General features: G+C 52.4%; 2 protein-coding genes across 2 annotated transcripts; one reads left to right on the forward strand and one right to left on the reverse strand.

Annotated features, from left to right (window-relative positions):
• On the reverse strand, positions 1-20363 carry STRN4 (striatin 4). Its single transcript, XM_087939445.1, has 18 exons — positions 19921-20363; positions 15750-15853; positions 14958-15031; positions 14770-14848; positions 13816-14016; positions 13123-13279; positions 10916-11066; positions 9843-9947; positions 8857-8972; positions 8508-8683; positions 7713-7760; positions 6817-6943; positions 4925-4941; positions 3721-3911; positions 2771-2869; positions 1843-1929; positions 902-1090; positions 1-136 (listed from the first exon to the last, which is right to left on the reverse strand). The coding sequence occupies exons 1-17, from the start codon at positions 20224-20226 to the stop codon at positions 921-923; spliced, it is 2208 nt and encodes a 735-aa protein (XP_087795571.1). The 5' UTR covers positions 20227-20363; the 3' UTR covers positions 1-136; positions 902-920.
• Positions 20364-20409: 46 nt separating this feature from the next.
• FKRP (fukutin related protein) lies at positions 20410-24038 on the forward strand. The gene is made up of 2 exons (XM_026715487.2): positions 20410-20702; positions 21736-24038. Exon 2 carries the CDS (start codon positions 21822-21824, stop codon positions 23331-23333), a length of 1512 nt encoding a protein of 503 aa, XP_026571272.1. The 5' UTR covers positions 20410-20702; positions 21736-21821; the 3' UTR covers positions 23334-24038.
• Positions 24039-27026: the final 2988 nt, after the last annotated feature.

Genomic DNA, 27026 nt, shown 5'->3' on the forward strand with positions numbered 1-27026 from the left:
CGCGCTGTCCAGCAGGCATCGTCGGTCCCCGGTTCAGGTGGGAGACAGGGAGGGTCCCGGCAGGTGAGGGAGGGACGCGCTGGGTTAGCACCACCGCCCGGGCCGGAGAGAGGAGGAAGCGGAAGAGACGGGATTCCTGGGGGAAAAAAGAGAGGATGGTGAGGAGGAGACAGTCAGGAGGCCCCAACGGAACACAGACGGTCCTCGACTTACGGCAGTGCGTTGAGTGACAGCTCAAAGTTACGACCACAGCACGGGGGGAAAGGGGGTGGGGGCTTGGGACCGTTTTTCACACTTTTATGACCGTCGCAGCCTTGGCAACTTGAAGACTGGTGGATGTTAACTCCCTGAATTCCACTTTACGACTGGTGGATTTTAACTCCCAGAATTCCACTTACGACTGGTGGATTTTAACTCCCAGAATTCCACTTTACGACTGGTGGATTTTAACTCCCAGAATTCCACTTTACGACTGGTGGATTTTAACTCCCAGAATTCCACTTTACGACTGGTGGATTTTAACTCCCAGAATTCCACTTTACGACTGGTGGATTTTAACTCCAGAATTCCACTTCGACTGGTGGATTTTAACTCCCAGAATTCCACTTTACGACTGGTGGATTTTAACTCCCAGAATTCCACTTACGACTGGTGGAGTTTAACTCCCTGAATTCCACTTTACGACTGGTGGATTTTAACTCCCAGAATTCCACTTTACGACTGGTGGATTTTAACTCCCAGAATTCCACTTTACGACTGGTGGATTTTAACTCCCAGAATTCCCAGAAGTTGCCAAGACTGGAGACCCCTGTCCTAGCCCAACCCGCCTGCCTCCTGACCAGACGTTACCTGTCCCATCTCCCCCCCCGCACGCCCCACCTCTCTCTGGAGCAAGGCTTACCTGCAGGGCCGCCTCCTCTTCATATGAAGACCTTGGCCAGGGCGTCGGCTCCCGCGCTGGCAATCAGGGCCTTGCTGGGGTGGAAGGCCACGTCGTGGATGGCTTCCTCGTGCTTCTTGCGGTGAGCCGTGATCTCCTGTGTGCAGGTCTTGTTGTCCAGGTTCCACAGCCGCAGCGAACAGTCATGGCCTGTGGGAAGAGAGGGGCGGCTGGGAGGCAGCCCCAACCCCGCCCGGGCCACGCCAAGGCCCTCCTGGGCTGCTGGAATCTTCCCCGTCTCCGGGCACCGCCGCTCGGCCCAAAGGCGATGGTTAGGGTTAGATCCAAGGAGAAAGCCCCAGGCCTCACCGCTTCTTCCTTCCACTCTACTGGTTTGGGCCGGTTCAGGCGAACTGGCATTTATCTATCTACTTTCTTTCTTTCTTTCTTTCTTTCTTTCTTTCTTTCTTTCTTTCTTTCTTTCTTTCTTTCTTTCTTTCTCTTTCTTTCTTTCTTTCTTTCTTTCTTTCTTCCTTCCTTCCTTCCTTCCTTCCTTTCCTTCCTTCCTTTCCTTTCTTTCTCTCTCTCTCTCTCTTTCTTTCTTTCTTTCTGTTTCATTCTTTCTTTCCTCCCAACAATCAGCTGTTCTGACAATCAGCTGTGCCGGGATCCCCTTCACTATCTTACCGCTTCCATGAGGACCAGGAGGCCAAAACATGGAGTGAAGGGTTTTTTTTTAGCATCCTGGGCCTCAGGGAAGCCAAAATGGGCTCCCAATAGCATGGGGTGGTGCTGCCCCCCAAAAAGGGGGAGAGAAGCCACACCCACCCAGTCACATGGCCCCGCCCACCTGGCCCCGCCCACACGCCACCCCTGTTCCACTCTGTGGTGCTGAGCCGGGTGACATTCGCTCCAGGGTCGCTTCTCTGCCCAGGAGACGAAGGGAGAGGAAAGGTACCTACTTCCCGACATAAGGAAGACTCCTTTGGGGTCCACGGCTAGGCAGGTAACCGCATCCAGGTGAGCCACCATAGAGTGCACGGCTTTTCCTGGGCGAGAGGAAGGGAGAGGAAACATGGTTAGGGCGGGGCCGTTTTCTTTTCCAGCCCTGAAAGAGGAGGGGGGGGAGTGGGGGGTCACTTCCGCCCTTGGGAAGGAATCAGAGTATCTGTAGCTCAGCCCATTCCTCACTAACACTGATGAGGCTGCCTAGCTGGCTAATGAAATGTCTGCAGGAAAACAGCCAGGTGCAGAGAACACCAAGGACCCCACAGTCGTTGTTTCTTCTTCTTCTTCTTCTTCTTCTTCTTCTTCTTCTTCTTCTTCTTCTTCTTCTTCTTCTTCTTCTTCTTCTTCTTCTTCCTTCTTTCTTCCTCCTTCCTTCTTCTTCTTCTCCCCTCCTCCTCCTCCTCCTTTCTCCTCCTCCTCCTCCTCTTCCTTTTCTTCCTCCTCCTCCCCTCTTCTCCTTTCCTCCTCCTTCTTCTTCTCCTCCTCCTCCCTTCTTTTCTTCTCCTCCTCCTTCCCTCTCCTCCTCCTCCTCTTTCCTCCTCCTCCTCCTCTTCTTCTTCTCCTCCTTCTCCACCTCTCCTCCTCCTCCTCTTTTTCTTCTTCACGTCCGCCCCCTCCACCCACTGATCTTACGTAGTTGTGTTAGGAAACCCCTGCAAGCAAACAACCAAGATCACAGAGCACCAGGGTCCCCAGTCTTCCTCCCCGCTTCTCCTCCTCTTCCTCCTCCTTCACTCCACAATCCTCCCTCCCTTTCCTAGCACTGATGACGTTCCCTAGTTGGGTCATGAAATGTCTGCAGAAAAGCCACCCAGCTCGGAGAGCCCCAAGGACCCCTTGAAGGAATCGGAGGCCGTAAATCCCACCCCTACCCCCGCTTACCTGTCCGATTGTCTAGGAAACGAATCCCTCGGTCATCGTGCGCCGTGATGGTGACAGGCTGGGTGGGGTGACTCACCACTTGGTTGATCTGACTGGCTCCTGTGCCAAGGCAAGAGAAAGGGAATGCGCTCTAGTTCAGTGGTCGCCAACCAGTGGGCCGGGGGCCACTGGTGGTCCGCGAGAAAATTTTGGTGCTCCGCAGAGAAATATCATCCCCAAAGCAATTAATCCGGGCTGCGCAGGAACACAAGGCTTGCGCCGCTTGCATTGTGAACACCACGAGGTAGTGAGGGGAGGGGGGAAAGGGGGGAGGGGGGAACTTGTCCCACGCGCCCCACGCGCCTGGCCCGGCCCCCGGGCTGCTTCTTTCTGCTTCTTTCTTCTTCTGCTTTTGGCTTCATACAAGGAAAGCAGCCAAAGTCTTTCTTTCTCTCTCCCAAACTCCGCCCGAAATGAGTCTTTGGGACCCTGCAAGGCCTCCTGCTCCTCCAAGAGGCTGCAAAGACTCATTTCTGACGGAGTTTGGCGGAGAGAAAGAAAGACTTTTGCGGCTTCTGCTGTTTTCCTTGCATGAAGCCAAAAGTCTCTTCCCCCCCCCCACACCTCCCGAGAATGGAGCTGGAGACGGTATCCTGTAATCCCAAATAAAGAATGATCAATCAGTAGGAAAACGGAGTGAGGGATTTTCCGGCAGACGTTTTGGGGGGATTTTCCCAGGGTCTCTGGTCCGCGGGATTTAAAAGTATGAGTTTGGGGGTCCCTGAGGTCCAAAAGGTTGGCGACCCCTGAGCTATTTCAAAAGGGGTTGTAGAATTAAGGACAGCTCCTATCATTGCAAAATGCAACCTGCCCACCTAAAACTCACGCCCAAACCCACCGCTCCCTCCTTCCCTCCCCCCTTGGGAAACAAGTCTCCCCTTCTCCCTTTTCATCCACCCGCCCCAACTCACCTCCGGCAGGTCTGCCCTCGAAGGTCAGGATGGGGCAGGAGGCCTCCGCATCGTAGAGTACCGCTCTGCCCGTCTGGAAGGCTGCCACCACCCGCGTGGCATCGGTGCTGGAGAAGGCGACGGAGGTCGGGGTGCCATTTTCTGCAGGAGAGAACCGGGGGGCCCACGGGGGGGGAGGGGGGAGGTCAGCCCTCGAATACAACGGTAATTAAAAACAAAACAAAGGTGTTCCAGTGTGTTCCCAGAAGAACGTGACCCTAAAGATTCTCTTAGCTCATCCCCCCTTATCTTAAAAGGCTGGGGTCTGCCCCACCCCTTCTGGTGCCAGGGGAATCCCAGGCACCCGCCCCCCTCTGCAGACCCCTCCCAGCCCAGCTCACCGCTGTTTCACTATGAAACTGTGTGGTCAGGCTTAGTTTTTGGGGAGGAAAAGAAGAGGAAAAACACAGCCTCTGCCTACCAGCATCCATCAGTATTCATCTGGCTAGCATCCTGTCAGTGTGTGAGAGTTGAGGGCTGTTTGGAAACTGAAACAGTATTTCACTGTTGTAAACAAGGAGACAGGGAAGAGCCTGGGCGTGGCTTAGTTCAACTGTTCTGTACTAAAGCTGCTTGCTGCTGCTATGAAACCGAAACTGAACCTCTTCTGCTCCTGTTTTGTATTTGGAAGAGATTTCTTTTTTCAGGTGGGGAGGGGGTAGTGAACTCCTTAGCATCAGAGAGGTTAATAGTAATAATAATAATATAGGAAATACTCTAAATGCTCTGATGGTCCTTTCGAAAATCCTTTCTTAGGAGCCCCTAGAGAGTCAAGAGGAACATAGGTGCCAAATTTCAGGTTTTGTAGGTTTTACGGTTCTGGAGATTTTGTGATGATGCGTGAGGGCCTTTTGCTTTTATATATAGAAATATGTAGATATGTTTGTGTGTGTATTAAGGTGTTTTATATTATATATGTATGTATGTATATGTGTACCTGCAAGCTTGGGAAGGAATCGGACTAGCAGGTGTTCCAGTGTTCCCAGGCCCTTTGGTTGGTTCTACCCGTAAGCCGCTTAGATTTGTTCAGATCAAACTAGCGTTAAAGCCTGTTGGGTCTAGTGATGAAGGAACGAGGCTAGAAACCAGGGAGGCTGGGAGCTTCTAGTCCCTTGCTTGGCAGGGTTAGGCAGGAAAGCTGGCCCTTTGGGTGGTTCTACCGTACCGCTTGATTTGTTCGCGCTACCCCCAGGAGACAGGGAGGCTGGTTCTAGTCCCACCATAGGCATGAAAGCTGACTTTGGGCCAATCACCAGGAGACAGGGAGTTCTAGTCCTGCCTTAGGCATGAAAGCTGACTGGGTGACTTTGGGCCAATCACCAGGAGACAAGGAGTTCTAGTCCCACTTTAGGCATGAAAATCAGCTGGGTGACTTTGGGCCAATCACCAGGAGACAGTGAGTTCTAGTTCTGCCTTAGGCAGGAAGGCCAGCTGGGTGACTTTGGGCCTATCACTAGGAGACAGGGAGTTCTAGTCCCACCTTAGGCATGAAAGCTGACTGGGTGACTTTGGGCCAATCACCAGGAGACTGGGAGTTGTAGTCCTGCACTAGGCACCAGTTGGATGATTTTGGCCCAATCTCCAGCAGACAATAAATTCACTCTCTCTCAGCCCAACCCACCTCACAGGGTTGTTGTTATGCAGGAAATAGGAGGAGGAAGGAACGTTAGTCATGTCCGCTGCCTTAAGTTGTTCATAAAAATAATCAAGGTGGGATAAAAATGACGTCTCGGTCATAAATAAGCCACGTTTACAGATTCTCCCAGGCGTTCCCAGGTTAGACGGAAAGACAGCCACCGAAGAAGCGATCAGCCATTCAAGAGAACGTCAAAGGGACGTTGAACTGAATGATGACGCGACAACCAGCTAAGGAAGGCCAAAAGCATCCTTCCAGATCAGGAGGAGGGAGGGAGGGACGCTCTGAGCACAAAGCCGCGGCACCAGAAGGATTAAGGAATCCACGGAGAACGCATCGTCTCTCAACAAACCAGCGCTTGTGGAGGAAACGAGGCTGTCCAGCCTGCCCCTCCTCTATTGTCTCCGGTTCTGAACAAGGAGGAAGCCCCATCATGGCCCTCCTGCCTCCCAACAATAGAACTCGACTCTCCCTCTGAGCATTTCCTTTCGGGAGTGAACTTTGCGAGCAAGGAGAGGAGGAGGAGGAGGAGGAGGAAGAAGAGGAGCAGGAGGAAGAGGAGGAAGAAGAGGAGGAAGAGGAGGAGGAGGAGGAGGAGGAAGGAGGAGGAGGAGGAGGAAGAGGAGGAGGAGGAGGAGGAAGAAGAGAGGAGAGGAGGAGGAAGAGGAGGAGGAGGAGGAGGAAGAAGAGGAGAAGGAGGAGGAGGAGGAGGAGAGGAAGAGAGGAGGGAAGAGGAAGAAGAGGAGGAAGAGGAGGAGGAGGAGAGGAGGAGGAGAGGAAGAAGAGGAGGAAGAGGAGGAGGAAGAGGAGAAGGAGGAGGAGGAGGAGGAAGAGGAAGAAGAGGAGAAGGAAGAGGAAGAAGAGGAGGAAGAGGAGGAGGAGGAAGAAGAAGGAAGAAGAGGAAGAAGAGGAGGAGAGGAGGAGAAGAAGAAGAGGAGAAGAAGGGAAGAAGAGGAGGAGGAAGGAGGAGGAGGAGGAGGAGGAGGAGGAAGGAGGAGGAGAGGAAGAGGAGGAGGAGGAGGAAGAAGAGGAGGAGGAGGAGGAGGAGAGGAAGAGGAGGAAGAGGAGGAAGAGGAGAAGGAGGAGGAAGGAGGAGGAAGAGAGAAGAGGAAGAGGAGAGAGGAGGAGGAGAGGAGGAGGAGGAGGAAGGAGGAGGAGGAGGAAGAAGAGGAGGAAGAGGAGGAGGAGGAGGAGGAGGAAGAAGAAGAAGAGAAGGAAGAGGAAGAAGAGGAGGAGGAAGAAGAGGAGGAGGAGGAGGAAGAGGAAGAGGAAGAGGAGGAAGAAGAGAAGGAGGAAGAGGAGGAGGAAGAGGAAGAAGAAGAGGAGGAAGGAAGAGGAGGAAGAGGAGGAGGAGGAAGAGGAGGAGGAGGAGGAAGATGAAGTGGAAGAGGAGGAGGAGGAGGAACCAGGGGAGCTTCCTACCTACCGTAGCCGTCGTAAGGGTCCATGCCAAGATCGGGGATCTTCCAACAGCGGATCCTGGCGTCTGATCCCCCGCTGTAGCAGGACTCGCTGTTGCAACCCATGGCCACCGAGAGCACCGGGCCCCTGAGGAGGAAGCCAGAGAGGAGGACTTTGGAAGAGGACAGGAGCATCTCTGTACACCCAAAGGGCGTTTCCAAACCCGATGATGAGGCACCTCAAGGTGACCTGGGACGATGGTTTCGTGAGTCCTTCTGCCAACTGAGTGCAGAGTTGCCTTCCGAGGTACTCGGGGCCACCCCTCCCCCCCCCTTGTTAGGCAGGACAAATCGGCCGAGTGGGGCAGCTGCTGGGGGTCACAAGGAGGCCCCAGGCTGCCATATAAAATGTACTGATCATTGTGCTGGTAGTCCTTGATTTATGACAATTGAGCCCAGTATTTCTGGTGCTAAGCGAGACAGCTATAAAGTGAAATTTACCCCGTCTTACGACTTTTCTTGCCACGGCTGTTAAACGAATCACTGCCGTTCTTAAGTTAGTCCCACAGCTGTTGAAGTGGTTCTGGCTTCCCACCCATTGACCTTTGCTTGTCAGAAGGTCCCAAAAGCCGATCCTATGCCCCTGGGACACTGAGTCTGTCATAAATGTGAGTCAGTTGCCAAGCAGCTGAATTTGGATCACTGACCACGGCTACGGTCATGTGAAAAAACCGCTCCTAAGTCCCTTTTTTCAGGGTCCTTGTAACTCTTGAGCGGTCACTGGGTGAATTGTTGTAGGGTCGAGGATACCTGTAACTTTCCCACAAGGGAAAGGGGGAGGAGCCAATGGGGTTGCCTGCCTGGCATCCTAAAAAGCCCCCCCACCCACCCCATTTGCAGCAAGCTCATCCGCGCACCTGTGTCCTCGGAACGCGTAGATGGGTTCCACGTCCAGCGCAGCGTTCCTGCGAGAGAAGAGAGAGGAGCCACAAATAGACCACAGCTTTTACACGACGGGACTCTGGTTTACTTGGGCGCTGCCCAGAGGCACAGAAGTGTGGTGGATGGGTTATTTATTTATTATTTATTAGAGAGAGAGAGAGAGAGAGAGAGAGAGAGAGAGAGAGATAATAGAGATAGAGATAGAGATAGATTAGATAGATAGATAGATAGATAGATAGATAGATAGAGATATATATATATATATAGGAGAGAGAGAGAGAAATAGATAATAGATAGATAATAGAGATAGAGAAATAGATAGATAGATGAAAGATGATAGAGATAGATAGATAGATAGATAGATAGAAAGAGAGAGAGAGAGATAATAGATAGATAATAGATAATAAATAGATAATAGAGATATAGACAGAGATAGATAAATAGATAGATAGTATTGATAGATGATAGGTAGTATTGATAGTTTGATATTAGTTATAGTATTGACAGATGATAGATAAAAGAGGTAGTTAAAAGATAGAAGATGATAAATTGATAGTTAAAAGACAGAAATAGATTAGATAGATAGTATAGATGATAAAAGATAGGTAGTTAAAAGGTAGAAGGTGATAGTTAATAGATGGATAAAAGATAGTTAAAAGGTAGATAGAAATAGATTAGGTAGTATTGATAGATGATGGATGGATGGATGGATATGGGTGGGTGGGTGGAAGATACAGATAGGTCTACAGGGGGAGGGTGGGAGGGCTCACTTTTTGGCAGCCACCGTCTTCTGTAGGTTCCACAGCTTGAGAGTGCCGTCCTCCGAGGCGGTGACCAAAGCTGACTCCCGGTGGTGGAAGACCAGAGCTCGAATGCCGTCGTAGTGACTCCGCAGGGTGAATTTGGGGTTCCACGTCTTCTTAAAGGCGTCTTTGCTGTCCGAGAGCTGAGGGAAGCAGGAGAGAGAAGACTCAGCGCCTGTCGCCCTGCAGAGCCCTCCCTTTCGGCCCACCCGGGAGCGCAGCAGAGCGGCTGCAGGGAGGGGAGCGAGAGGGCGAGGCAGGCGAAGGGGCGACAGGCTTGGCGGCCACTGTGGGCGGCATCCCCGAGGCTACTCACATCGCAGCTCAGCTCATTGTCGTTGGTGACAGTCAGGTCTGCCAGGTCCCCCAAGCTGACCTCCCCGCCTCCGATGGTGTCCATGATGAACACGTCTGAGGAGAAGCCCAGCGAGCCTGATTTGGGGAGGGAAAAAGAAACTGTTGGGATGTGGCAGAGCGAAGGGAGGGAGGGAAGGGAAGGGAAGGGAAGGAAGAAGGAAGGGAGGAAGGAAGGAAGGAAGGAAGGAAGGAAGGAAGGAAGGAAGGGAAGGAAGGAAGGAAGGAAGGAAGGAAGGAAGGAAGGAAGGAAGGAAGGAAGGAAGGAAGGAAGGAAGGAAGGAAGGGAAGGGGAAGGGAAGGGAAGGGAGGGAGGGAGGGAGGAAGGAAGGAAGGAAGGAAGGAAGGAAGGAAGGGAGGGAGGAAGGAAGGAGAAGGAAGGAAGGAAGGAAGGAAGGAAGGAAGGAAGGAAGGAAGGAAGGAAGGGGAAGGGAAGGGAAGGGAAGGAAGGAAGGGAAGGAAGGAAGGGGAAGGAAGGAAGGAGGAAGGAAGGAAGGAAGGAAGGAAGGAAGGAAGGAAGGAAGGAAGGAAGGAAGGAAGGAAGGAAGGAAGGGGAAGGGAAGGGAAGGAAGGAAGGAAGGAAGGAAGGAAGGAAGGAAGGGGAAGGGGAAGGGAAGGGAAGGGAGGAAGGAAGGAAGGAGGAAGGAAGGAAGGAAGGAAGGAAGGAAGGAAGGAAGGAAGGGGAAGGAAGGAAGGAAGGAAGGAAGGAAGGAAGGGAAGGAAGGAAGGAAGGAAGGAAGGAAGGAAGGAAGGAAGGAAGGAAGGAAGGAAGGGGAAGGGGAAGGGAAGGGAAGGAAGGAAGGGAAGGAAGGGAAGGAAGGAAGGAAGGAAGGAAGGAAGGAAGGGAGGGAGGGAGGGAGGGAGGGAGGGAGGGAGGGAGGGAAGGGTGCTTTGGACAGGGTGACCAAAAGGGTAAATTGGGAGCCAGAAGAAGTCCGGAGCCCTCACCTTCGTGGGACCTGGGCTGAGACGTCATGGCTGGAGGTATGGAAGGCTTAGGAGAGAGGCCATCAACATCGCAGAGATCAGCCAGCATGCCTTGCAGCTTCACTCCTGCGGGGTCCTGGAAAGAAGGAAGGGAGGGAGGGAGGGAGGGAGGGAGGGAGAGAAGGGAGGTGGGAGGGAGGGAAAAGCGAGTCAGCCTCGATGGTTGCTAGACAACTGAGCCTCCAGTTTCTATCCTTAAATGAGACCCAAAGGTGCCTTTTTTTCCCCGCAAGAAGCGACTGGACTTCCTGGTTTTCCTTTGAAGACGTTTCGCTTCTCATCCAAGAAGCTTCTTCAGATGAGAAGCGAAACGCCTCCAAAGAAAAAACCCAAAAGCCCAGTTGCCTCTTGGGAAAAAAAAAAGAAAAAAGCCACCTTTGGGACAACCGGGACCTGGAGGATGGAGGATCCCTGTAGATACCAAGGAAGACGTTTGTTGTGCGAGTTTGGCCCCATTTCGCGACTTTCTTTGCCGTGGTTACGAAGTGAATTGCTGCAGTCGTTAAGCCACTAACACGGTCGTTCAGTGAACCTGGCTTCCTGCTTGTCAGGTGATTGATCACAAAAAGTGATCCCACGACCTTGGGACCCCGCGACCGTCATTAACGCGAGTCAGTTGCCAAGCCTCTGAATTCTCATCACATAACAACCACAGGGAGGCTGCAACAGTCGTTAAGTCTGAAGAACGGCCACAACTCACTTTCTTTCCTGGGCCTTTAGATGAGCTTTAAATGAACTGTTTGTAAGACAAGGGTCACTTTCAGTCTGACCCCCTGAATAGGGTCTCCTGCTTGAGCAGGGGGTTGGTCTAGAAGACCTCCAAGGTCCCTCTTTCCAAGCCCTGTTAATCTGTGTCTCAGGCGGCTTCTCCTGTTCCCGAGTGAGGAACCGTCTTCTGACCCCCGGCAGCTACCACCTCAAAGCCGTGGCTGGAGGCGCCTGATGGCCGCTTCTTCCCCAGAGATTGAACTCTCTTCTCCCACTGGTGCCACCGTTCCCCGGTGAAGAAGAGGCCAACTCCGCCGAGGACTTACCCAGTTCGTTGCTGTCTCCAGCGCGCCGCGTGTCCCCAGACCCTTCCCCGTTTTCCCCGGAGCCCAAGTAGTCAAACTCGCTCAGGGCGTCCTCCGAATCTTCGTCGTCGTCTTCATCCTCCACCTCGGGCATCAGGGACTTGTTAGCCAGCTGCCAAGGAAAGCACAGGGCAGACGAGCTGGGTTAGGCCTGGATTCCTAATCCACCTGGAGGGGATTCCTCCCCCTTTGGCCGTAGAAAAACCGTTTGCCCGCTTGCGGCCTGGCACGCGATGGGAGACGGAAAGGCTGCAAAATATTCCTTGGGCAGAATTCACTGTCACCCTTGACCCTGATTTTCCCCGCCACCCCTTCTGGGTGTATCGTAATTCATATTCTCCAATGGGACACCTCCATAGCCAAGAGTCATCAATCATGCTCTCCAAGTAGATTTTTGCGTGGCAGAAGCTTCAGTCATCTAATCAGTCTCTGAGGAAAATATGAATGGAATGTACTTTCGATTCCACACTGCCGCCTGTTCTTTGAAAACTCCCCCCCTTCTTTCTGTTGACAACTATAAAACGCGCATACAAAATGTTTGATGAGTTGACAATTCCCTCAATAAAGCCTCATAATTCTTAGGGTGGCCCTGTTGTGAAGCTGCAACGCTTCTTGAGTGAATGAGCAGCTATCACAACGGCAGCAGGCTGATATTTGGCTTTTTCAACTTGAACAGGAAAAAAATTCTGAAACCGTATCTGTTCTTTTAATTTGCATGCTGTCAAATGTCTCTGCTGAATGACTCTTTATTTCAAAACAATGCATTCGTACTGTGGATTCCGCTTAGCGAGGGTAGACTATAGGACATCTTTGAAAAACCCCAAAGTAGCCAAAACAGTTTCACTGACTGTATATATGATGTACATAATTTCAAGTAACAACTGATTTTTGGACCAAGCAAGCGGGGACCGAATGTGTTGTAAAAATGTCAAAGCAGAGTTGTTATAAACTATCCAAAAGTGCCAGGTCGATTTCTGTGCTTTCTCTTTATAAAACTGCTTGGTTATCCCAAAATTATAATTCAAAAATAAAGTTTTTGAAAAAGAAAAAAGGAATGCATTAAAATATCATGCACCCAAAGCCAAAGACACACAACTAATTGTACCCGCGTGGTGATTGATATCCCGCGCTTTTAAAGCAGGGGTGGCTCCAAGCTTGGGCGCTTTACAACTGGTGGACTTCAACTCCCAGAATTCAGGTCACAATTCTGGGAGTGTGTTCTGATCCAGACTTCGTCAAACGTTAACTAAACACAAACTTGTTTTAAAAGCAAAACCCACTTTAATGCAACACAAGACTGGGAATTATTTTCATTCACAGCCAAAACTAACTCAAACAGTTCTCCCAAGATAAGCACACGCCTGTCAGCGCTGTGGAATGTGGCCAAAAATAGAAGTCTCCAATTGTAACCGAAACCAACGGAAGTAACAGAAAAAAACATCCAGAGCTGCAAGGAGGACTTGGAATCTATCGAATGACTTTGCTTCCTGCAAAGCTTTCGACACTGAGGTCTGACTTTTATCCCTTATGGGAGGGGCCAATCACCTCCCAGCCTTATTCCCGAGTCGCCCCCCCCCTTTTCACTCAGCTGCTCTTGCCTTGTAGCAGCTCTGCGCATACACACACTGGGAACAGGCTCCCCTGGGTCCTCTGCCTCGCTGCTGCCAGAGAGACTGGAGGCTCCGGAGTCAGCACCCCACCACCACTCCCAGATGGTCCTGGCCCCATCCCTGCATTGGACGCAGGACCCTCGTCCGAGTCCTCTCCAAACTCCCTGACTGGTCCCCTTTCTTCTCCACTGTCCAATTCCGCTGCCGGCTGCACCGGCTGCCGGCGAACCAAATCAGAGTCGAAGTCCACCAGTCGTAAAGTCGTCAAGCTTGAACACTCCTGATTAATAAGCCAAACAAGGAATGGACAAAAACTTTCACACTCTTGAAATGCTTCCAAACTGTCCCAACAGGTCATAAAACGCCCCCTTGTGACTTGCATGTTTCCTTGGTCAGTTTTGCTTTAGGAATTTGATTGCAAGAACAGCTGAAATCCAGTTTTCACCCTTCGAAACGACGACAAGGTTCGAGGCCTCCCCGGAAACTGGGTCCCGCTCAGCAGCTTAGTGTCCCCTGCCAGCCCCCCCCCCCAATAAGCTTCAGGAGCAGAGGGGGCACCTTTACGCGCTGCTTCTTGTGCTGCCGCTGCGTCTCCAGGGACAGGCCTTCCAGGTCCTCCTCTTCGTCACTGTCGTCATCCTCGCAGCCCCTCAGAAAGGGGATCTTCTCCATGACGGGGTTACTGACCCGCTCCTTCACTTCCTTCCCTGCGTTCCTGCCAGAGAGAGAGAGAGGAGAAGACGGATCTTTTGTCGCTCGGGGTTGGACTGAGGGGTCCTGGGTGCTCTCTGAGCTTGGGGGGGGTTTTCTTGCAGACATCTCAGGGCCCAACTAGGGAGCATTATCAGTGCTAGAAAGGAGTGGAATTTGCAGAAAGGAGGAGGAGGAGGAGGAAAAGGGGAAGGAGAGGGGGGGGAGGAGGAGGAAGGGAAGAAAAGGAGAGAAGAAATGGAGGAGGACTGTGGAGGTCCTTGGTGTTCTCTGAGCTTGGCGGTTTTTCTCACAGACCTCTCATTACCCAACTAGGGAACATCATCCATGCTACTGGCCATCACCTGAGTGACAATATCGAACAGGAACTACGACGGAAGACAGCAAGTCCCTCACTTCCTTGTTCCAGGAAACCTAACGAGAGCCGCAGTGACGGGTGCCCGCAAACCGAGACACCCCCCCTGCGAGGTCATCCTCTCCAACCCGGACAGAACCCCCGCCCCGCCCATCCCCAAGCCCCGCCCCTCAAGGACCGCTCACCTTTTGATCTGCTCCTCAATCTGCTTGACGAGAAGCGATTCCCCTCCGTTGAGGCTGGTGGCCGCCAGGGCTGGTCCGGGGCTCAAGCCGCTGGCTTCGGCAGCCCCGTTCAGCTCCATGGAGCAGCGGCCCAGCAGAGAGCGGACGCGCTTGGAGCGCATGTCCAGGATGGTGTCGGTGTAGCCCACTTCTTCCAAATACCTGGGAGGGGAAGAGACCCCGGGGCCGAGGGAGGGAGGGAGGCAGCCTTTAGTCCCACGGGAGCGGGGGGTGGCAACTGGCAGGCAGGCTTCGACTTTGGCAACCAACCAAAGTTATGACGGGGCCTCTCCGGACCTGGCTCTGAACAACCGACGGCCCCCCAGCTTCCCGGTCACGTGACCACACTCTGGGTGCTTGGCAACCGGCCTGCTTTTACGTCCAGTAGCAGCATCTCGTGGTTACATGACTGTGATTTTAGCCCGGGGTTTGCTGGAAACCGGCACTTCCTCTTTCCAGAAAACTGGCCTGTGGCTGCTTTGCTTAACGACCGCCACGCAAATCACATCTTAAAATCAGACTGGACCCGTGGCTGACGCACCTTACGAACATCCCGCCTTCATTTATTTAGAAGGCTTGACATTTACTCGTTTATAAGACTTAACGACCGTGATGGGCAGGGCTCCCTTCCGGTCGTAAGTCGAGGACTGCCTGCAAAACGTTTTCGAAACATTTGGCTCAGAGGGCTCTCCCAGCCAGAAAAGGACCGGGGTCCTTCACGCAAGGATGGAGCAACTCTGTCCAATTTGAACCTGGCACCTTTCATTTGGGTGACAAGGAACCTGACACGCCCTTTGCTAAAACTGTCCAAAAACAGCTGCCCCCCCCCGCCCCCCAAACCATCACTGGGGAGGACCGGTGCACTTCCCCTCCCTTAGGGGGACCCCCCTCCCCCAGAAAGCCACCGCTACTCACTGACGGAGGAGTTGGCGTCCTTCTTTCCAGATGAACGGGCTGTTCTCCAGGGAAAGGGGCTCCGCTGGCCCGTTGGACACTAAGCGTAAAAGAGGGTCCCATCAGCGTGTCCCTCGGCTCCGGGGCCCACCCAACAGCAGCCCCGGAGCCCCCTGGCCGAGGGGCAGCCCTGCGCCCGGCCCCACTACCTGGTTCAGAGGCCTCTGGTTTCTTTTCTCCCTGGTTCAATTCCGTCCCGAATTTCAATTTGTGGTATTTTGACCTGGAATTAACAAGGGGAAGCCGTGGAAAGGATGTGGGATGCCAGCGGTAATTTCTCGCTGTGTCCCTTCAAGTAGGGAAGGCCTTCTAACCGAAGGGCCGACGTCATAGAGAGGATGTTGAACAGGGAAGGCGCTGGCCTAGAAAACAGGGGGCTGGGAGTTCTAGTCCTGCCTGAGGCACGAAAGCCAGCTGGGTAGCTTTGGGCCAATCACCAGGAGACGGGGAGTTCTAGTCCTGACTTAGGCTTGAGAACCGAATGGGTGACCTCGAGCCAGTCCCTCTCTCTCTCTCACCCCAACCCACCTCACAGGGTTGTTGTTGTAGGGTGAAGGAAGTTGTGTTGGATATTTTCACAGCCTCGAGTTACTTATAAAATAAAGGCAGGATAAGCTTTTAATAAATAAATACACATCCACACGTACTGTGAGGATATTTAAAAAGGAGAGAATCCCTCAAGAGCATCTTCCCTGCTTCCCAAAATTCAGGTGTTGACTTCCAGCTAAATAAACTAAGGCAGGAGTCTCCAAACTTGACAACTTGTGGACTTCAATTCCCAGAATTCTCCTCTCCTGGCCGGGGAGTTCTGGGAATTGAAGTCCACAAGTCTTTAAAGTCGCCAAGTTTGGGACCCCTGAACTAAGGGGAATCTACACCCCGCCTCCGAGTCTCCACCTGGGACAGCCTGGAGGGGATGCGACACCTGCGAGGCGGCTCACCTTTCTTGCTTCAAAGCATATTCCAGCATCTTGATTCTCCGCACGAGGTCGGCCTTCAGGTTCTCCTGACCCTTCCTCTCGCCCTGCAGGAAAGCCACTTGGGCCTAGAAGAGGCAGGAAGCCCAAGTTAAGGACAGGCCATTCTGACCAGCTGCACAAACACCCCGCATCAGACAAATGGTGTGTGTTAGGAGGAGCAAAAACCCATAGTAGAGCATCCAGTTCTGATCACAACAATAGAAGATGCTGAGACTCTAAAAAGTGTGCAGAGAAGAGCAACCAAGAGGATAAGACCTCTTGCAATAGTTAAGGGACTATAGTTAAGGGACTTAAGATTGCAATAGTTGAGGGAGCTGGGCACGCCTAGCATCTATGGATGAGAAGGACTAAGGGGGACGTGACAACGGTCTTCCTGTACTTGAGGGGCTGTCACAGAGAAGAAGGGATTGTGTTATTCTCCAAAGGAGGAGAGGACAAGAAGTCATGGGTGAAAGCTTGCTAAAAAAAGAATCAACGATGGAGAAATTTTCTGACAGAGAGTAGAATTAATCAATGGAATAGCTTGCCTCCTGGGGCTCCACTGCTGGAGGTTTTTAAAAATAGACCCGACAACCATTTGACTGAGATGGAATAAGATCTCCTGCCTTGACCAGGGGGTTGGACTAGAGGTCCTCTTAGGCCCCTTCTAGCCCTAGGGTTCTGTGTTCAGTGAAGTTCAGTGTAGAGAAACACTTCTGATCTTGGCATTTGCCTGCTTTTCCTGCTAATAATAGAGATGAGATGAGATGAGATGAGATGAGATGAGATGAGAAGAGAAGAGAAGAGAAGAGAAGAGAAGAGAAGAGAAGAGAAGAGAAGAGAAGAGAAGAGAAGAGAAGAGAAGAGAAGAGAATTCTTTACTGGCCAAGTGTGATTGGACACACAAGGAATTTGTCTTTGGTGCAAATGTTCTCAGTGTACACATGTCGTCCTTCTTATTAACTTAACCATCCAGCTGCCTCTTGGAAAAGCACCTTTGGGACAACAGTTGACCCGAGTGGCTGAAAGTCTCCATAGATTTCCGTATACCAAGGTTGTAGCTTTGCACTCTGGGCCAACCAAAGGAGGCCTCATACGTTTTGTGCCTGGAGATTGTGGTGGTCTGGATGGGGAGGAACAGGTTGAGGACGGACCCTAACAGGACGAAGAGGTTTTAAGAACTGCCCAGACCTGGGGAACTTTCCTCATTGATTCCGGATGGGGCAGCACTTCTTCAGAAGGGAAGAGACAAGCAACCGGAGGGGTCCTTTGTGAGCTTAGATGTATTTATATAATAAATATTATTTATAGTGAACAAACAAATGAAATCATTGGGCAAAGGGAAGGGGGCTTAAGAGGAGGAGCATTTCGCCCAGCTTCCAACAGTAACCCTGGCATCTCTCTCTCGGGCTAAAACCACAGTGAACGTGGCCAGAGGGATCTGGTCTCCACTTCGGTGCCAGTGCAAACAGGTTGAGTGGGTTAATGATTAGAGGCTGCACTGAGGATGCAGCTTAACCAGGCTTCGCAGAACTGGTGCAGTGGATGAGCTCCGTGGCAGGACCCCTCAGAGCACCAGAAAGGCAAGAGAGGCGGGGGGGTATTTGCTAGAATTAGTGGGGCCGGGAGAGGGGATTGTGGTGGTTGAGTCTCAGTGGGGCTTTAATCGTGGCTAACCATGGACGGGTGCGCCCTCCCTCCTCCCAGCTCTGACAGTCGGTGTGCGCGAGGCTTTTTTCTCTCTCTTAATTGTTTCAAAGAGACCTGTAAAACTCGCTGGGCAAGGAATGGCAGGCGCCAAGAAACACACTCTGGAGATCCCAGTGTCAGAAACCCCGATGGTTGAGTTCACACCACCAACCAAGACATACAGGTAAGTCCTCAACTTACGGCTGCAACTGAGCCCAGAATTTCTGTTCCTAAGCAAAACCTAAGTGAGTTTGGCTCAATTTTACGCCCTTTCTTGTCACAGTGCTAAGGGAATCCCTGCAGGTGTTGAATAGTCACATGACGGTTAAGTGAATTGGGCTGACCCACTGACTTTGTCGAAAGGACATAAAAGGGGATCCCATGACTCTGGGACACCGCGACTGTCGTAACTATGAGTCAGTTGGCAAGTGTCTCGATTCTGATCACGCGACCAGGGGGATGCCGCAACGGTCGTAGGTGTGAAAAACGGTCCAAAAAGTCATTTTTTTCATTGCCATCGTAATTTCAAACGATCACTAAACGAATGGTCGTAAGTCAAGGACTACCTGTAGTCAAAGGACCTAGAATGATGGCCGGCGATTTGCACGTCAATCAGAATACAGCCGGAAGAGACATTGGAGGTCTTCTAGTCCACCCCCTGCTCAAGCAGGAGACCCTATGTGCCATTCTAGACTAGTGACTGTCCAGTCTCTTCTGAAAAACTTCCAGTATTGGAGCATTTACAACTTCTGGAGGCAGGCAGTTCCACCGGTTAATTTTCCTCACTGCTAAGAAGTTTCTCCTTAATTCCAGGTCGCTTCTCTCCCTGGATTAGTCTCCATCCATTGCTTCTTGTCCGATGGCCCCACGGCCAGTTGAGGGGAACGCTTTCTCTAGACGGATCCTCCTTCCTTGCTCTCAAGGGTGCATCTGCCACACTCATCTCCAGTCTTCAGTCATCACACCCAATCCTATATTTGTACACGCTCCGAGATACAGAAGCACCACCCGCCTTCTATATTCTCCACCGTCACTATGGCAGCCGGGGGACTGTTGCTTCCCAACCGGCTTGGGGTGACAAGGATGAGTTTTCCTCCCTACCTCGCACAGATGCTCCGTTCTTTTAATACTTCCCTGATCTGCTACCGAGTAGGCGGCTGCAACGTTTCCCTACACATCCCACTCTATCGCCAGCTGGGGAGGGGGGGCTAAAAACGGGACATTTCGCTGCCATTCCAGCACTAGACTCCACGAACATCGATTCTAATTTCTTACTCTTTTTACAGACCCCACCGAATTGTCTGAGACGGTGCGAAGAGCAGCCTTCCAAAGCGGGACTTAGCACCCCGTGCCCGGGCTTACACACAGCTTCGAATAAAGTTATCCTTCACGGATATTAGCGTGCCTCTCCCCTTCCTTCTTTATGGCCTGCCTAAACATCCGACACCCGGGGACTGAATTGTAGCCAAAACAGCACGTCTGCAGGTGTGTTTCTGACCACAGCACGGAAGCTGATTGCAAAGCGCCTTTTTGTGGGATGCTGTTCGACGTCCTAATCTGTTTCCCGTACGGCCACGTTCATAGGATCCCAGGGCTTCCAAGGGACCTGGGAGGTCTTCTAGCCCAACCCCGTGTCCCGGGACAGGCATCCTTTTTTTATTCCATCCCGGGCAAATGGTGATCTAATCTTTTATGGAAAGAACAATAGCATTCAGGCTTCTATACCAGCGCTTGAGAGCACTCTCTGGGTGGTTTACGTTACAAAGTCAGCGTGATTTGCATACATTTTACCAACCAAGGAAGAAAACCATTCCCCAGATGTGATCCAGCCTAGATCTTTTGAGATCAAGGAAGCCGAACCCGATGCAGGCGTGGGAGGCATGTATTATTTCGAATTCCTGATTACTTCTGGCCCTAGAGAAACTTTATGGCAATCCAACCCTTCCTTCTAAACCCCTTTTGGGGGTGGCTTAAGTGTCTCACCTCTGCATCCCAAACTCTCAGCACACACACACACACACACCCATCAAGGGGGGGAGGGGCTCATGGTCCCCCAATTTCCAACCCAGTTTCTACAGGACAGAAGGGACCACAAAGTGGGGAGGAGGGAGGGGAGGAATTCAGGCATGGCTACCCCCCTCAGCTGTGGTTGGGGGGGGTTCAGATGTGCTGGGCTTGAGGGTCCCTGAAACTTCCCCCCAAGCAACCCCCTGGAGGGTTACAGACCCCCCCTAGTTTTAAAGGGGGGGCTCCAAGGAGGCCCCCATCTGCAGAAGGGGGACTACAAGTCCCAGCAGCCTCCAAGCACGGCACAAGCAAAGGAGCCGGGACTGAGGATGGGGGGGGCGCCTGGCAAGCCTTATTATGGGATGGAGTGCTCCCCCCGCCCCCCGGTCTCCGCAAGGAAGATGGCGGCGGGCAGGGTCGCCCTTCGCCCCCCATCCCGCCCGGTTCAGCGCCCCACCTGCAGCTCGGCCCGCTCGGCCTCCCAGCGGCTCTTCTCGGCCTCGAAGCGCGCCCACTCGTGCTGGATGAAGTGCAGGATGCCCGGCAGGCTCAGCTCGCCGCTGCCCGGGGTGGAAGCGGCGGCGGCGGTGGCGGCCCCGCTCGGCGGCGGCAGCAGCGGCGGCGGCGGCGGCGGCGCCTGGTCTCCCCCCGCGGCCTGAAGCGCTTGAGGCGGCGGCGGGGCCCGAGCCGGCGGGGCCCGCTCGGTCTCCATGGGCGACGAAAGCAGCGGCGGGGGCGGCGGCGGCGGCGGCTGCTGCCACATCGCGGGCCCGGCCGGCCGGCGCGGGTGGACGGCGACGGCGAGCAAGAGGACGGAGCTTGAGGAGGACGGGAGCGCGCACGCGGCTGAGGGACGAGCGCGCGGGCGGCGGGCAGGCGCGCGCCGGTGGGCCGCACTTCCTGCCTGAAGGGAGCCGCGCCGGAAGTGGGCCTGAGGCGCGCGGCAGGAAGGGAAGCAACAGAGGGGTGGGGGAGGTACCCGCGGCTGCTATGGCGACCGGAACCGAGCGCCGTCTCCGAGGCAACGCGGCCGGCCAAGCCTTGTCTGTCCTCCGCTAGGGGGCGCTGCTGCGAGGGAAGGCCTGGCGCCGCGCAAAGGATCACGGGGAGCGGCCCACGCTGACGGTTGAGAGGGGGAACGGGGGAGAAAGTAGGAGCCCGTTCTCACGGTACGCGGACACGCGTGTCCCCAGAAGCGGGTTTTTCTGAAGCGGGAGGCGTTATGGTGCAGGGCGACGCGTAAGTGCCGCGCGTGGAGGTGCCCCCGAGAGACTCTGCGGGACTCTTCACCCCCCACCCGTGGAATGGGAGGCCGCCCGGCCGGCCCGGGGAGGAGGGGGGGCGTGGCCGGAGCAGGCGTTGCCCCGGCAACGGAGGGCCCAGCGGTGAGGGGAAAGCCCGGCCCTGCCAAGGAAGGGGAAAGGGTGCCTCTGAGCATACGCCGAGGGCGCTCCCGCCAGTCTAGTGATTTCTTTGCCCCCCCGAGGTTTTCAGTCAGGAGGAGGTCAAAAAGGGGCTCAAGAAAAGTCAACACCTGTTATTTATATTATTCTATATTAAAATATATTTTATCTTCACGTGGATGGATGGGGTCAGCTTTGCCTAACACAAGTAGTCCTCGACTTACATCCATCCGTCTAGGGACGGTTACCATGGCACCATGACCCTGAAAGAAGTGACCTGACCGTGTTTTTTTTTTTAACCCACCCGTGACCCAACTTTGGACGGTTTTGGAAATTGGCCCCGTATTTAGGACGGTTGCTGTGTCCCTGGATCTGGGTGTGCGACCTGGGCTTGGATTCACTCAACAACTGCAGTGATTCACTTAACAACCTGTGCCACCCCCCCCCCCAAAAAAAAAGGGTTGCAACGCCTGGCCGGTCCCTGGAACCAGCTGCCTTGCTTAGCCGCGGAAATGCTGGCCTCCCTGGTGGTCCTATGTCAAGGACTACCTCCTCCCGCCTGCTTTCCCCACAGCAACAACAACCCTCTGAGGTGGGCTGGTCTGAGAGAGAGAGAGAGAGAGAGAGTCTCCCAGCCGGCTTTCATGGCTGAGGTGGAACTAGAACTCCCAGCCCCCTGGTTTCGCAGCCAGTACTGCCGCCACAACGCCCAGCTGGCTCTCATGAAAGCAAACTGAGTTATTTTTTTTCTCCTTCTGGTGTCATTTGGGGCAGCATTTTAAAATGTCCAGGTAGACTACGATCTAAATTCCTTGGGGTTTTTTGGGGGGCTAACATTTACCTTCCTTTTTCTTCTCTCCGCCTACCAGAGGAACTAACATTGGATGGACAAGTCTGGAGCCGCAGGACCCTTTGCGGGCCACAGGCCGGAACCCCTCGACCCAAACCTTGCAAGATGCGAGTCACCTTCTGCCAAGGCGTCTTGGCCGCCGCCATCGCCCTTAACCTGCTGATCCTCTACTACATCTCCAGGCTGCAGCAGCATGTCCTACAGCGGCACAGGGACCACGCCCAGCCCAGCCACCCTCAGCACCTGGGGCCCCTCCGCCCCGGCGTCACCCTCCTCATCCGAGACTTTGAAGATTTCGAGAACTACGTCTCCAGCGTGGTGCAGTCTTTCCTGAAGCAGGATCCGGAGCTGCCCATCCTGGTGGTGGCTGACAGCTTGCCCTACCCCCCCTTGCTTCTTCCCAAGGTGCCCAACGTCCAGCTGGTCATCCTCAAACCTTCCCCGGATCAGCCGGCCTTCGTATCCAGGCCGGAGACTTACGTGAAGACGGAGTATGTGGCCTTGGTGCCCGACGGGGTGAGGGTGGAGTCCGCGTCTCAGCTGGAAGAAATGCTGGAGGAGCTCAAGAGCAGCCAAGGGAAAGTAGAGATGGTGGCAGCTGCGGTCCACTCCCTGCTGCCCTTCCGGTGCCTTCACCTCAAGGTCAACCTCAAGGAATGGACCGCGGAGTACAGCGAGACGCCTCCTGCCTCCAAGCTCTGCACCGCCTTGAAGGGGAAAGCCGTGGTGCTCCTCCGTACCCGCAGCCTCTTCAACCTCTCCCTGCCTCTGGCCAAACCTTTGCTGACCTCCCTCTTCATCCAGACCTCCCTGCGAGGGTGGTCCGTCCGCCTCCTGGACCGCCCCTTCTCTTTGTTCCACTTGCCACTGCTCACCTCCTCCCACAACCAGTGGAAAGCTGATAACCTGGCCAAGTCCAATGAGCTGCGGCTCTTCCGGGATTTCGGCATCAAGCAGGTGATTGTGGAAGATGGCAAGCAGCAGTGGTTTGGGTGCAGCAAGGAGACGCCGCGGTGTTTCGGAACCATCCACGACGACACACCGGAATACCTCTACCAGGACCGCTGGACGCCGCCGTGCTGCCTCAAGGCCCTGAGAGAAACCGCCAAGTACGTCATCAACGTCTTGGAAACCTCCGGGGTGCGGTACTGGCTGGAGGGGGGCACGCTCCTTGGGGCAGCCCGCCACCAGGACATCATCCCTTGGGATTACGACGTGGACCTGGGGATCTACCTGGAAGACGTTCCCAACTGCGAGATGCTCCGGAGCGCCGAGTCGGGGTCCATCGTGGACGAGAAGGGCTTTGTGTGGGAAAAAGCCATCGAGGGCGACTTCTACCGGGTCCAGTACAGTGAGCACAACCACCTGCACGTGGACCTGTGGCCCTTCTACCCCAAGAACGGCGTGATGACCAAGGACACCTGGATGGACCACCGGCAGGACGTAGAGTTTCCTGAGCATTTCCTAAAGCCCCTGGTGCCCATCGAGTTTGCCGGCTTCGTGGCTTTGGTTCCCAACAATTACCGCAGCTTCCTAGAACTCAAATTTGGGGAAGGGGTGATTGAAAACCCAGAGTACCCAAACCCAGCCGTGAAGAGCATAAACGCGAGGAGATAAGGGGACACGCCCACCCCCGGGGCCCGGCTGCAAAGGGAGAGGGCCTGAGGTCTCCCCCGTCTAAAATCTCCCCTTTCATACGAATGGGGGGCCCTGAGTCATTGACGCGTGTGTAAAGTGGGGGCGTGTGACTCCTCTATGGCTGGTTCCCCAGCGTCTCTTCAGAACTCAGGGAGAGGTTTGCAACACTGGATGGAGTCAGAGCACTGGCCAGAGGGGCTGTTTGTTCTGCATGGCCCCCCCTCCCCCCACCAAAAAAAGAAGCGCCGTTCACTGGATGCTTGCACGCCACGCATTCCTAGGTCGTGACAGCCACCGGCATTCTTTATCCTCAGCGGCTGGTATTCAGGGGGAGACTGCCTCTGCGCCCTCAGCTGTGATCGTTGCATTTGGAAACAAGAATCAAGCACCAGCTGCCTTTCAAAATAGGGGTTGTGGGCTGGGGCAGAGAAAAGAAGGGGGGGGGCTGTTCATTTTGGCAAAGGGCGTCTGGAGGGACAGATGTGGTCACAAAATGTCCTAAAAGATCAAAGGCGATTGTTGTCCGAGGACTGAAAAAAAAAAATAGGATAGACAGATACACACACACACAGACACTCACCCCGAATGGGACAACTCACCACAATCAACTCATCACGGCCAACTTGCAGCAGGACGATGTAACCATTCAATTATTTAAATTATTAATAAACAGTTAATTTTTAATCATTCATTGTCCCTCCTTTTGCATCCTTTCTGTAATGATTGCATTTCTACCGTTCCTTTGATATTAGCGTTACTCTTGCTCCTCAGCGAATCGCCCCATGGCCCGATTGTCATAAATGCACACCTACCACCCACCACCACCACCCAGATTCAGCCACCTCTTTCTCCAAACTTTTAGAAGAATGTGGGCACGGTGATACGAAGCAGACCTTCGCTTTCCCCAGAGGAAGCTACAGTGTAGGAGCTAAGGGAAGTCAGGCTTCTCCAAAGATGGCCACATCCAAGCAGAGGCCTGGCAGTTGCGTTGGATTGCGCCCAAACATTTCATGCCAGCGTAGCAAGAGTAAATCTCCAGTCCGTGCCAGGGGCAGGACGACGGTCTAGGAATGGCAAAGAAGGGAACAGCATCCTTCTTTTCCCTGGTCAGTGGCCCTGAGGGCAGCAGGCAGAAGCTTTGTCCGAGGCTCAGGAAATAAACGGAAAGGAAAGGCGACTCATTCACAGCTTCGGTCATCCTTTGAATTGCATTCTTTTGAAGCTAGGCTCCCGTGGGTGGATGCCCTCCAGATGTTCAGGTCAAGAAGGCATGTTGGTCATAGGCACAAGACCATGAAGGGCTGGGCCTCTGGCAAACCCCCATTTTTTATTTTATTTTTTTGAAAGAACAGAGTTCCCTGTTCTGCTCTCCTCTCCTCCCAAAGCCTCCCACATTGGTTTCTATCATATTTGGGCTTCTTCTGCAGCTGTTGGGGGCTGTTCCCACACACTTTTTTTCTTTTTTTTTTGCTTAACAGACGGTAGTTGATAAGCGCCAAGAGTCGGGCTTGTCAAAACTTCGCAACAGGTCACCCGATGCCCCGACTTAACAACCGCAGAGATTTATAACCATAATTCCCGGCTTGATTACGATCTAAATCAAAGATTATCTGCTTTCTGCAATCCTTCAAAGAGTCTTTGAGTTCCTGGTGAAGAGCAGTCATCAGTGGGAGGAAGATTTGGGATTAAAGCATCTGTTTTTTTCGCAGCTGCCTTCTACCCACATACCAGACAGAAGAATTGCAAAAACAGGAGCCATCTAGTAATAATTTCATCTTATCTGTCCACTGGGACTGTCTAGTGGGTTGGGCAGGGTTAGTTGTGTGTTGTTTTTTTTAAAGGCTTCCTGACCATCCACAATCTTAGAGGCAGAGATTTATTCCAGCTCCTAAAGATAAAATCAAACTCCTGACCTTTTAAAATATATTCCCCTTGAATTTTGCAAGCCAAGTACAAATGCATTTTATCGTAAAGTGAGAGAATTTGAAGGTCCCCACCTCCTCACCTGTGCCACCACGGTAGCCTGAAATTTTGCAACCTGGGTAGGAGGTCTTTTAACGGAGTAACTAAAAATGAGCCAAGGGAAATCAAAACTGGGGAGGGAAAATGTAGCTTACTTCCTGACTCCTTATTTCAAGTTTACTCAACCCACCAGGCAGGAAAAGGATTGTGTAGCAAAGTTGCCGTCCCTACACAACCCCCTCGGATCAATTATGCCTGTCCTGCCCCACTGCAATGCCACGTTCCCGTCAGCAGAGATCAGCCGTCACTAAAGAAGAGCCAACTTGGAGTCCCAAGCTGCCCATGGCACTTCTCCAGATTTAATTCCAATTTCTAGCCCGGAAGGATCGATTCTGAATTCTTGTCGGGAAATCCTGCATCCAGAAACTATACAAAAACGGGGCTTTTCCTGCCAGGGGCTAAACCGGGAAGGATAAAGAGATCCGTGACATTCCTGGCACAGACCTCTCCATCCTTCCCAGTTAAGCCCCTGGCAGGAAAAGCCCCGTTTTTGCTTGGTTGCTGGATGCGGTTTGGAAACTGTGGAAGAGGATAACAGCAGCTAGAATTGTATTTGCACAAAATCGGAAAAATGAGAAAATTCCCACAGAGGAGGAAACAATTAAAATAGTGGAATGTGCGGAAATGAGTAGACTAACAATCCCATTTAGAGAACAGGAGGAAAAAGAATATTACAAGATTTGGGATTTATTTTATGAAGGGTTAGATAGGAGAATAAGAAACTGAAATATGTGGCAATAGTAATAATATATATAATTGACCAATCTTGAATGAGTAAGAGAATGAACATAATTTAGCAAGGCAGATGTTTTTTAAATAACTATAGTGTTAATGGTAATTGAATAATATGATATAAAATATTGCTTAGAATGGTTTATAAAGATAATTAAGAAATGTAAAATAATATTACTGTGCGCACAAGATATATGTACCCAACCGACACACTGTAAAATTGAAAGAAGTTTTATTTGTTGTCTTTGTTGTTAAAACAAAAAAAGGAAACGGGGAAGAGGCGAGAGATGAATTTTAGCTTTGGAGGAACCTCTCTTGGCTTTTCATGGCTTGGCCCCAAGAAAGACGACGGGTTGGGTTGGAAGAAGGAAACGATTTGCCGTTTGGCCTGTTACAAAATGCAGTTTCAAAACTCTTTTCTGAATTTTTATTGTTTTAATATGATGTTTTTATACTCTTGTAAGCCACCTTGAGTCACCATTTGTGCAAATAGGTGGAAATACAAATCTAATATAAAAAAATAAGTGCTGAATAAGCCCTCCATCCATTTAGCACATCCCATGCTTTAGCATATTATTTTTGAGGTTCAGGGTATCAAAATTCCCCTTCAGGGGAAATTTCATTTATATTATTGTATTTCTTTTATAGGTAGTCCTCAAACTTACGGCCCTAATTGAGCCGGGAGTTACAGTCGCATGTCATAGTGGTCGTTCAGTGGATCACCATGGGCCCATACTGGATTTAATCCCGTTTTTTTTCTGGCAGTCATTAAGCAAACTTGTTTTGCTCAGGGGGCATTTTTTGCCAGACAGTGGAAAATAATGCTAGAAACTGGCAAAAGAACGTCAAAAATTGGGGTCACGTGACTATGGGGTTCTGCAAATGACCATTAATTTGTTTCCAAGCACCCAGAAGGCA

The sequence above is a fragment of the Pseudonaja textilis genome, chromosome 10, assembly GCF_049901715.1.
Source record: "Pseudonaja textilis isolate UNSWEBS1 chromosome 10, rPseTex1.2, whole genome shotgun sequence".
Classification (NCBI taxonomy): domain Eukaryota; kingdom Metazoa; phylum Chordata; class Lepidosauria; order Squamata; family Elapidae; genus Pseudonaja; species Pseudonaja textilis.